This window comes from Mandrillus leucophaeus, unplaced genomic scaffold (assembly GCF_000951045.1).
Source record: "Mandrillus leucophaeus isolate KB7577 unplaced genomic scaffold, Mleu.le_1.0 Scaffold646, whole genome shotgun sequence".
In the NCBI taxonomy this organism is placed as follows: domain Eukaryota; kingdom Metazoa; phylum Chordata; class Mammalia; order Primates; family Cercopithecidae; genus Mandrillus; species Mandrillus leucophaeus.
The window spans coordinates 896735-909269 of NW_012106986.1; the positions used below are offsets into that span (position 1 = coordinate 896735).

Here is a 12535-nt window from a genome sequence, read left to right on the forward strand (position 1 = left end):
ATATTGCCAACTAAAAATATCAACAGTTAATTTGTTCAGGATTTATAGAAATTTTTACATTAAAGACTTACAGCTGTAATCAGTGATAGCAATATCAATATAGAATGGTACAGTTACCTGCATGTTCAATTATAAGTTACAAACTTTACCAAATGTATTTTCTTCTTTGTCTTTTAATAGGATATTTTATCCTTAAATAAAAAAAACTTCTGATAGAATAATCTTTGAAAATATTGTTTTAAAGTATAAGCAATTTATTTAGATAAGTATATCCCCCACTGGATTTAAATCATTAGCTGGATTTTAGTTTATGTATAAAGTGGATTTCATTATCTTTAAGTAGTGTTGTAAGTAATGAAAATACCAAAAATAGAAAAAAAAATGAGGAAATGAGATGTGCAACAATAAAGTGAAGACAATAAAAAGAAAGAGTAAAGTGAAATTCATTAATATTTTTCTTATCATTTCCTTGCCATATTTCCCTCTCACTTAGGTTAGAAAGTCTCCTGTAGACATATGGGATCCTAAGGGAAGATTTCACCATTGTCAAACATACTGCTGGAAACGGAATATGTGACCACAGTTTTATAACAGCACTATGCATCCAGGTAAACCAAAATTTCACAGTACACATGCAGATTACATATAAGTACTTAAATAAATATGTTTTAATCAACATTAAAAATGAACAAAGTTCTGAAAATTTTTACAGACTATTTCAATGTAAGAAATGTCTCTTATATTACCACCAAACTATGGCTGGAACCACATTTTGTGCCTTTGTGTTAATTAATGACAATTCTTTTCTACAAAATTATTATTTCAAAATTGAAATATATTTACATCAATGCTGTAATCACAGACAAAAACAAAATGTTAAAAACTTTTTCAACTTACCCCAATTATGTCTTTTACAAACACTAAAACAGTCTTAGTAACACAAAATACACCAACTTGACTAAATTACATGAGTTGTAACTGTATCCCCTTTAATTTTCAGTCTTAGACCATCTATCATTGGAGAAGCTCAAAAAGTTACCAGAGATTAATTTCTAAATTATGTATGATACCAAACAATTTTTATTATGTTTGAAAATATTACTGCCATTTTGGGACAATAAAATAAGAATGGCCTACAGTGTTTCTACTTTGACAATATACAAATGATACCCTATAGAAATAAATAATCTTAAATACTAAAACATACCTTGCCATGAGGGTCAGCAAACATTCTTGTGAAAATTTCACATAATCTTTTCAGTTCAACTCGACTGCCAAAATAATACAGCGGTTAATTAATATCTTGATGTAGCAAGAAGTCATATAAAAGTAACTTTACACATAATTTTCTTAAAAAAAAAAAAAGGTTAGGTTGGGCATGGTGGCTCACACCTATAATCCTAGCATTTTGGGAGGCCGAGGTGAGAGGATCGCTTGAGCCCAGGAGTTCAAGACCAGCCTGGGCAAAATGGCAAGACCCTGTCTCTATAAATTAAAAAAAAACAACAACAAACAAACAGTTGGGAATGGTCGGGCACAGTGGTTCAAGTCTGTAATCCCAGCACTTTGGAAGGCTGAGGTGGGCAGATCACTGGAGGTCAGGAGTTTGAGACTAGCCTGGCCAACGTGGTGAAACCCTGTCTCTACTAAAAATACAAAAAAGTAGCTGTGTTGGGCATGGTGGCACACGCCTATAATCCCAGCTACTCAGGAGGCTGAGGCAGAAGAACTGCTTGAACCTGTGAGGCAGAGGTTGCACTGAGCTGAGATTGCACCACTGTACGCCAGCCTGGGTGACAGGGTTAGTCTCTGTCTCAAGAAAAAAAAAAATCAGCTGGGTGTGGTGGTGCACGCCTGTAGTCCCAGCTACTTGGGAGGCTGAAACGAGAGGACTGTTTGAGCCCATGAATTCAAGGCAGCAGTGAACAATGATTGTGCCACTGCACTCCATCCTGGGTGACAAAGCGAGATCTCATCTCTTAAAAATCAGAAACGACGACGAAATCATTAAAAAACATCAGCCCTAAAAATTGAGAAATTTGTGGGATTTCCTAGTCAGGGCTAAATACAAAGTTACTAAACACAACAATTACTCTGTTGTAGCCCACACTATCTTAAAGGTTAAAAGTTAAGAAGAGAAATATAATTATCCTTCATTAATGGGATGAAGGATATTTTACATGTGGCATTCCCAATACATGAATTTTATCATTTTAAGTGTTAAGATGTTTTCTTAAATATTGCTACTGATGGGATAAAATCATTCTAAACTATGCTTACTCCCTTGCCATTTAAAATGATCAACACATGAATTCTATCCTTTTAGGTGTTAAGACATTTTCTTAAATGTTGCTGCTTACGGGCTAAAATCATTCTAAACTATGCCTACTCCCTTGTCATTTAAAATGGCATGCTGAATCTAATATTAACTTAATCTTGATGGGCTGGGGACAATATTATGATGGTGGATTGCAGTGATTCATGACGTGTGATATGCACACATGAAAATATATTTAGGTAACACAGAAACATTTATTTTAAATTATATAGTTCTAATATGTCCTAAAACAAATACACAGGAAGTAAGTACATCAAACTCTTATTTCACAGGTATCAAGTCAGGAAGTAACCCTGTACATTCCACCATGCTTAACCCTATGAAATATCTGAAGCTAGGTTCTCAAAGGGGTCAACTATAGGTTTAAAATATCACACAGACAAGGACAATAAAGCAAGCAGGGGGAAAAAAACATGATAATGCCATTAGCAAAGGAAACAAAACCCCAAATCCAAAATATTAACAAATATCTGTTCTTAAAGAAATTCCTTCCAATTCAACTTTGTATTACACTAAAATTCACATATTACACACACACTAAGAATATATCTTCATTTCCAAATAAGCATAAACATTTTTCCTCTCATTGAAAAACTTACCAGGAATAAATTTTAATAACCAGTTTTATTATTTAATATTAAAAGTAATAACATTTTAAATTTAATTTCTATGTGTGAATAAAAAGTTTCCTTTTAAAATGTTTTGTTAAATAGAACAATTGCTGGGCACGGTGGCTCACGCTTGTAATCCAGCTCTTTGGGAGGCCGAGGAGGGCGGATCACGAGGTCAGGAGATCGAGACCATCCTGGCTAACACGGTGAAACTCCGTCTCCACTAAAAAAACACAAAAAATTAGCCGGGCATGGTGGCGGGCACCTGTAGTCCCAGCTACTCAGGAGGCTGAGGCAGGAGAATGACATGAACCCAGGAGATGGAGCTTGCAGTGAGCCGAGATTGTGCCACTGCACTCCAGTCTGGCTCCATCTCAAAAAAACAAAACAAAACAAAACAAAACAACCAATTTTTTTTTTTTTTTAAGTAAATGAAGGTATAGATGGTCCTCAAAGACTGAAGCTTTGGAAAAGCACTTTGATGCAACCATATGAATTCAGGACAAGTCTGTTTCTATACCAATATCTCTAAAGTGTTATAGAAACAAAGTCAAATGAGACAAAACATCTCACCTTAGTGTTCTCTGATTTTTCAATAAGTTCTGCAGACCTAGGAGGCCTTCCTTCCTTTCTGACCAATTGGAACTAGCACATCTATTGAGGACTTCTGCCACATCTTCCGTCTGCCTCATATATGTAGGAATACTACCATTTCGAGAACTATAGGAGCGTTCTGAACAAGCACTAGATGCATCGCTGTTGGCGTCATCATCTGAATGCATTCCATATGATTCATATCTTCTTCGAGCTGGTTTTTTCTGTTATACATCAAGAATCTCATTAGCAGTGGTCAAAAGAATACATTGGCATTTTATAATTTCTACTGACCACAAAAGGATTGATTTTTGTTTTAAAATCAATGCAAAGCATGCTCCTAATCATTGTAATAACAGAATGTCAGTATTCAGTTTTTCTTCAGAAAACAAGTTTTAGAAGTTAGTAGAAGGTAAAACATTCTTTAACTATGGAAAGTGGTAGAAGCAGAATAAGACTATATGGAAGTTCAGGTATGTAAAGTAGGAAGTGCTAAAAAATTGGGTTTTTCCTTTCCCCTTTTCATGAAAAACCAAGAACTACTAGAATGTAAATGAACAGAACTTGTATTAGAAATTTGAGTTGGTAAGAAGAAAATATTACCTTTTTAAAGAAAGAGTATAATGGATCAGAAAAATATTTTCCATGTATAAAGTTCCATTTTTTTTCTGTCTTTCTATCTTTTCTTTATTCTCCTTTAACCTCCATTACCACTTCTCTTGCCACTATTCCTTCCCTTGTACCCAACCCTCATGTCTCCTAGAGAAATAAAATACAAAGAATGATGAAAAACTATTTAGTCTACTATTATGTTAAGGAGGCGAACTCCTTGAGAGCCCTCTATGCTTTTCTCAATGTATCTATATTGTTTACTTCAATAAATATAAGAAAGCATATTCAGACTCCTTTGATTTCTTTACATCTAAATCTTATTTAATATATGTAACTGCCAGTTATACTTTGCATATTTCAAGTGAAATGAGAAAGAATAAATAGTTTATTTAAGATTTCCTTAAAAGAGTTGAAAACAAATCTTTATGTTATCTGATATTTGAATTTTGGTTGATGAGTGGTGAAGATATCTATGAAACAGATTAAACACAACAATTTAAAATAGTTCCAGGTGGCAGTAGTTATCCAAAGTCTAAAATCTAAAAAAACACGATTTAATTCAAAATAGTTTTAAGAGATGTTTCCATCACTAAAAACCTTATATTGATTTGGAGGCACTAGCTTAATTTTGAATGGTAATGTTTCTTGTGTCAAGCTCTAGGATCACTTTTGTTATAGATGTCAGTGTGAATGACCTCATTTCATTTGTATGATGTAGTCAAGCTGAAAGAATGAGCACCTCCAGAGGACATTATTCAAGCAGTATCTCTCTTTTGATAACCATATTTACAGAAAAATAGATGTATGTCTAAGGATTTTACTTCTACTTTAATTTTTAATAGAAGACCATCATTTGTTAAATTGATGAAAGAAAAAAAAGTTATCGTATCATAAGATGTCAGAAAATAGCAATGTCTATACCTTAGTCCGTATGTCTCCTAAGAGCTGAGAGCAGTAAATTTTTAAAGAGAAAAATTGAAAATAATGAAGAACATTTTGCTAATCAGCACAGTGAAGTAGGCATTAACAATGCCTATGATCAGAAACATTACGTTTTTTTCACACATAGGTACAAAGAACTGCTTATTAGCAGGCTCTATCTTTAATCTTGTCAATATTCTTTAGTTCAAAGAGAAATAGTGATGCTACAAAAATATTCCCATAACCAGTTTTCTCAAAGAAACCTAAATGTTCTTCCTATTTGGATCCTTTTGTCATTTCCAAAGTTAAATGTATTTCTGATCTTCTCCAGCACAAATTAGGCTTACTAGCTGGAAAGTTTTTTCCTTAAAATTGGTAGTTGTAAGTGGAACTTCTGTGCTCTGCAAGTAATGGAAGTACTCAGAATCAGATTACTGGGAGTCAAACTTTAGCCTTGGTAGTTAAACATTCCTCATCTAATTCAAACACACCATCTCAGTGTTCTAAGTAATAGTTCAAGAATAAGCCAATCAATTCATAACATTTACGTAAGTAGAATTTAACTGGTAAATTATCCAATTGAAAAAATCCAGAAAACATGATTTGAGATACAGGGATGAGGAATAGCAAATCAAAAACATCTGATTAATTCAATATCATCAGAACAAGATGTGATCAATATATCCCATGCTGAGGAGAACAAAGTCCCTACTTAATTATATTAATTTATAAAAAATAATCAAGTGGCTGAAGTAACGGGAAATATTCAGCACAGTGAAATGGTTAGCACAGAACTACACATGTGATATTCAATAAATTATAGCTATTACCAATGAATATTTTTAAAAACTTGCCTTTTCAAATCTATGTGGCAAACATTGTATTATATCAACACTAGCTAAGATGGGATCTACAATTTTAGGAAACTTTTTTTTTTTTAATTTCAAAACAAAGATGAGATCTCTTATAAGTTCTGGGTAAGAAACTGAGTAAATGTTTCTCAAACATAGGATTAGTATTATAATTTGAAAGAGGAAGTGATACTGAATTAACTTGGGAAATTAGCCAAAGCCAATTATATACATTTTAAAAAATGCTACTTCTTACATAATTTTAAGTGAGAAAAACAACAATGATATATGTATAGCAATCTTCTGACAAGCTATCATGGATCTGTAAAGCATGTTTTTAAATCTCACTGTTTAATGTGTCAGACATAAAGAATCATGAATTATATCTAACTATAAGATATAATTGTATCTTAATTATAATTTGCCTTGAGGTTGTACTTTTAGTTCAAAAAACACAGATAAAAGACTAAACAAAATCCAACACCAAAGTAAAATAATCCCTAAATACCAAAGTTTAAGCTAGACTTGAAATTACATGCTTTTAAGTGTACATATTTATATAATTTATCTCCCTTACCTTAAGTATACTACAGTGTATAAAACATATTACCATATTAAAGACATCTATATTTATATTTCTGATAGCCCATCAGTAATTTCGGCCGTGGTAGTATACAATTCTGATTAATAAAGATCAACAATTATATTGTTCTGCTTTTTACACTGTCCACATTTTATCTTTAGATTTAATCACTGATTTTTCCCCATCCCCTTTCCCATATGGATAGACCGGCTTACTCATTCAATAGTTTCATAATTGGAACATTTATAATGATAAGAAAATGGAGAAGAGTACCAAGGCATCTGCTACCGCCTCCTCCACATCAGAACCTGTGTTCAGGACTCGCATGGCACTAACAGAAGACGACAGTCGACTTGATTGGCTGATCCCGTAACCCGGACCTAAATCATGAAAAGAAGGAAAACAGAATTAAAGGAGTCATAAATATAACAGGGTCAGGTTGGGAGACTTTAAGACCCTTACAGGGGAAGGAAAAAAAACCAATGGGGCAAAGCATTTTAAAAGCAATATTGTATTTTCTGGGCACATTTAGTTTTTGGCAAAATAAAAGGGTAAAGGCAACTAAAATTACTGACAATGTGTGAAAAATAAAGAACAGTCACTATTTCGCTATTTATTTATAACCACAAGGTAGAAGAAAGCACGGCTGGCAGACTAAGGGCTTGCAAGTCTATAGCCCTGTAATCCAGCTCTATCAGTTCAGGCAAATATCATCCATATGGTTGAATCACAGAGTAACCCAGAACAAAGATCAATCCTCAACCAATAGTGGTTAGGGAGATCCATGAAGACACACGAGAATTTTACAAGGAAAATAAGCTCTAATTATTATCTCCTCTCCTTCAAGATAAGTTGGTTTTATTCTACAACTAAGAGATATCTATTTGATAGCTGTTAAGTGTCTACTATGTGCCCAACATTCTGAAGTATACAGAGACAAACCAGAGATGAATTCTCCCCCTCAACTGCTTTCTATACTATCATTTACAATTAAAACACTTCATCCACCATTTTGGTTTTTTTTTTTTTTTTTAAAAACACAACATACAAAGATGAGAACATAAAAACAATTCTATATTTAAAAATGACACAACAGGTTATACAAAAAATGTCCATATACCAGTAAGAAAAATGTTCAATATAGTTGCTAAAGGGGAAAATGTTACTTGGGAGAAAAGAAAAAAAAAGTTTATTCTCCAACAAATTAAATTTAAATAATAAAAACAAATCAATTTTAAAACATGAATATTATTTAGTGGAAACTGAAAAGGATGAAAACTGAGATGAATGCCAGATGATAGTGAAAATGTACTCATCCTTCACCTGAGGCCCCATACACATCGGGGGCGTAGAGGGCACCAGTTGATCTGGAATGGTGTCTGGAGGCTGGAATAACAGGACCATACAAACCTCATCTATTACCACAGAAACAAGGAATAGTGGCAGCACTACTGTCAGGCAAGGAGAGTTAGTTAACACTGGTGTTATTCTTTATAGTCAATGATCAGAGTATTGCCAAATCGGGCAATGGAACATTAGCATTGCACCATCATTCCTGACACAAAAACACATCTTACACCTAAGTGGACAGACAGGCCTACAGGAGACAAAAGAAGTATTCAAATGGAAGGAAATGTTGAAGGTACAAGCATGAAACAAAAATACGAACATTATAGTTTAAAAAAAAAACCACCATGGTAACTAGTAACTAATAAAATCTTATCTCCTTTAATTCTGACATCCAATGAGGCAGTAAATTAGTATTCAATTTTACAGATGGTGCTATGGTCTAACTGACTGACCTTCTCCAACACCCGATTCAATCATATGTAGAAATCTTAATCCTCAAGGTGATGGTATTAGGAGATAGGTGGGGCCTTTGGGAGCCAATTTGCCCTCATGATTGGGATTAGTGCCCTTATAAAAGAGACCCCAGAAAGCTAGCTGGCTCCTTCTAACATTTGGGAACACAATGAGAAGGCATCATCTGTGAACAAAGGAATGAGTCCTCACCAGACACCAAATTTGCTGGTTCTTTAATCTTAGATTTCCTAGTCTCCCAAACCATGCCAAATAAATTTTTGTCATTTAAAAGCACATAATCTATGTTATTTTGTTACAGTAGCCTGAACAAACTAAGAAAGATGAGAAAGCTAAAGCCTAGAGAGAGATTAATTAATTTGATTATAGCCACACTACTAGTGATACACTTCAGTATCTGTACTTTCAATTCCTCTGCCCTTAAACAGTAGATGTACCATCTTTAATTCACATTGTTCAAAAGTTAAAACACCTCATTTTGTTAACATTAACATTTTCCATAATGGTTCACATAACACCAATTCTGCATTCAGTAGATTATTTAAATATCAAGGCACATTTGAATATAAAAACATACTAATAATTTAACCAAATGTAGAAATTTGTGACATATCTCCCTAATACTGCTCTAAAATCTAAATTTAGTATATTTTGTATAACACCATAAAGTCAACTTTTCTTACATATAGAAATGAATAGCCAAAAAATGCATTTTGATATTTAATAAAAGATATTACTTTAACTTAGAAAGTTACTCTTCCCCAGATATATTACAGCAGTTAAAATGTCACTCTTTTGTTTGCTACAGGACAGCCTTAACAAACAGGAAGACTGAAAGAAAGGAGGATTAAACTAAGAGAATGCTGCACAAAATGTTTAGTTAGCCCTGAAAGGTGACTGGTATCATTAGAAAAATAAACTAAAATACATTGTTAGTTTTAATTTTACCTAACAGAAATAATTTCTAAAATGATGAGGAAGAGTTGAACAAGTTTAGAAATGTCTAGTGGACAAAAATCTTTGAAACACTTTACAGAATCAATAGTTATCTGTGACTGAAGATAATAGGTGTCTGAAATTAAGTAAGCCTTTAAAATATCTTGGTTCCAGAAATAAATGGAAACTAAAGGTGCAAGTTCCAGAGAAGTTAAACTTTGCTTGGCTCTGATTTATTTCTGATGCTTTAGGGCCCTCACACTAAACTTGTGATTCATCTGCTGAGTAACAATATCCAGTCACGAGCAACAAGGGGATTCCACCAAAGAAACAAATAATAGAAAGGACCAAAGAATGTAGGCAAATGTGGCAGAGAATGGGAATAGCAAAAACAACTTAATGTCTGGGAATGCTACCTTTCATCCCTGCAAAACAAACAGGGCTAATCTGCTGCCTTGCTATGCAGTACCTATATGTAAATAAAATGGCTATAAAAAAGCCAATTCTTCTAAAACTATGACTAAAAGGTTTAGTCATCTTCAGTGCAAATAGGAACTTTCATGAGAATCAGGAAAATGGTTTCCTTTAATATCAAAATTTAAGTAATTTTTAAATTGTCAAATGGAAGCTTTGAGATGAATCTAGAATATTAACGACTAGACAAAATATTTCTTTAAGAACTGGCATATTAAACCATGCTTACTTTTACAGTAATTAGTAGTGGATTATAAAGATCCTCTAATCTCTAACTATTGTACAGATTTACAAAGTCCAGAAACACATTTTGGTTTCTTCTTGGTATGTTTTCTAGTAACCTGCAATATCAACATTATATAAATGCAGGTGCCCGTACCATTAAGAAATCTGAGATCCTTGCCACTGCAGTGTAATTTAACTGTTTCTAGGGTAAGTGATTAGAGTTTCAGGGGGAAGAGGTAGAATAGTAACAGCAGCAGCAGCAGTGGTGGCAGTGATGATGACCATGATGACCACGATAGAGTGCTCATTATGAGTCAAGCACTGCCTTGAGGGAGTTTTTAATGTATTTCTCATTTATGAGTCTCCAAAACAATCCTAAGAAGTACACACTATTATTGTCCTTGTTTTACAGATGAGGAAACTCAGGCATAGAAAGGTTACGTAGCTGGGGAATGAACCCAGGCCACCTGACCCTATAACATACATTCTTAAACCACTACACATCCAACTCCACTTCCCTCCACTTCTGAAAGTGGCATGATTATTTTATACACACGCCGGATTTACTTCATTTCTTTCAATGTATATCCATGAGGATGCACCACATATATGTGTGTGGGCGCGCACATACACACATACAGACGCTCTGCAGACTAACTCTATTGCATATGAACTAAAAATATCTCTGACAAAGTACCTGCCACACACAGCCTTAGTGATGTGGAACAGTTCTTTTTACTTTGGCACCTCCCCACAGAGGGAAAAGAAAGAGGGAAACTCTCTGGCACCCGGGGCTGGAACACAAACAAGGGTTGAGCATATTCCTGTGACTCTAGCTTTAATGGGGTTTTCTAGGTCAGTACAAAAATGCCTAGTATATTTGAGCCAAATGGCCTAGAGAATGAGAAATTAACCATTAGAAATTCTTGGCCAGGTGTGGTGGCTCACGCCTGTAATCCTAACACTTTGGGAGGCCGAAAGGGGTGGATCACCTGAGGTCAGGAGTTCGAGACCAGCTTGGTCCAATATGGTGAAACCCCATCTCTACTAAAAATACAAAAACTAGGTAGGTGTGGTGGTGGGTGCCTGTAATCCCAGCTACTCGGGAGGCTGAGGCAGGAGAATCACTTGAACCTGGGAGGCGGAGGCTGCAGTGAGCCAAGATTGTGCCACTGTACTCCAGCGTGGGTAAGAGAGTGAGACTCCATAGTAAAAAAAAAAAAAAAAAAAAAGAAAATTCTATACTACCATATATATCTGAGAAAATAAGAATCCACTGGATAAGTAGAACTATGTTCTCCCTGAGCATTTCAAAGTCTGAAGAGCAACCTTCTAAGTCTTACAGTAAACTACATTGTGTTAAAGAAAAAAAATCTGAAATGGCTACAGGCTTGTGCATTTAAACAAAGTACTAGTTAAAATGCTGAAGGATTATGCAGAAATTCTAAAGATTCTCAAGGTACATACACAACTATACCTCTCCAGTTATCCTAATACTGACTGTTTAAGAAATCATTTAATATTTTTATAATTGAGGTAAATATAGTATTACAATCAAGGTTATAATACAATTGGGGACAAACAAGTTTTACTGCTGTGACAAGAGCATTAGCTCATAGGAAATGACTGTTAAACTGTAAAATACTATAAAAATGTTAATCCCTACCATTAACAAGTAGTTCATACATTATTTTGTGGCATTCTTTTTAGTAACCTAAGTTAAATGATCTAAGCTGAAATGTTAACATTTCCGCTGAAAAAGACAAAAGTATTTTATCAAACTAGTCCACATTTCACTTGAGATTAAATATTTAAATATCTTTAAATTTGTAGGTTTACCTGTTAAGAAAGATCTAGACTTCAATATTCTGAAGTTTAAATCTATGTGACATTTACTTGATTATGAAGGCAATCTGCTAATACAATGACTAACATATTCATTTCAGACATGTAAATCAAGTCAAAGGAATTTCCCAAACATGTAATTCCCTTTCCTCAAAATGACAGAAAACGGGTAGAGAAAAAGATCTGTCAACAAAGAAAGCTGAATCCCAGGTATGCTGAAGTTAATCGGATAGTGATAACACAATGGATAGCAACGCATGTAGCACCTGCCGGAATACATACCAAGTGGCTGAAAAGAACGAACAGGACTTGTGTCCCTGCTGCTCTCCCGACTAGCTTCCCGGCTGCATCCTTGACTCACACTTGGTCGAGGAATACGACTGCTTCGGGCTGGTGTGAAGCAACAGCAGCACAGTAAGGGAGAAAACAGAACAGAGTTTGCATCTTAAAAAATTTTGTTTTTTTCTTTCTTAAAGACTGATCAGTAACTTACATTTTTCTAAGGTTGAAAAGAAATTACTTTTGCTGAAGCATTACCAGGAATACAGTTAAATTCTTAAATATGGTCCTCTAGTTTGTATGAAATTAGAATGGCAAATAATATTTTACTAAACCAAAAATGCTGCAAATAAAAAGATTTAACATACTGTACAATATAGTACAACTTAATTTTTCTCTTTGTTCACTGAACTATAGAGGTTTCTAACACTTTTGGTATCTTAAG

At 34.2% G+C, this 12535-nt stretch overlaps 1 protein-coding gene across 1 annotated transcript in view; it reads right to left on the minus strand.

Moving 5' to 3' along the window:
* Window positions 1-12196, minus strand: part of CLASP2 (cytoplasmic linker associated protein 2) — an 89713-nt gene extending 77517 nt beyond the window's left edge. Inside the window, exons 1-6 of the mRNA XM_012001019.1 lie at window positions 12094-12196; window positions 7834-7896; window positions 6784-6890; window positions 5077-5100; window positions 3523-3767; window positions 1208-1271 (exon numbers count right to left, since the gene is read on the minus strand). Of these exons, the coding sequence (XP_011856409.1) occupies window positions 1208-1271; window positions 3523-3767; window positions 5077-5100; window positions 6784-6837 (387 nt within the window). The 5' untranslated portion in view covers window positions 6838-6890; window positions 7834-7896; window positions 12094-12196. The remainder of the gene's footprint in view (window positions 1-1207; window positions 1272-3522; window positions 3768-5076; window positions 5101-6783; window positions 6891-7833; window positions 7897-12093) is intronic.
* Between the last annotated feature and the right edge of the window lie 339 nt (window positions 12197-12535).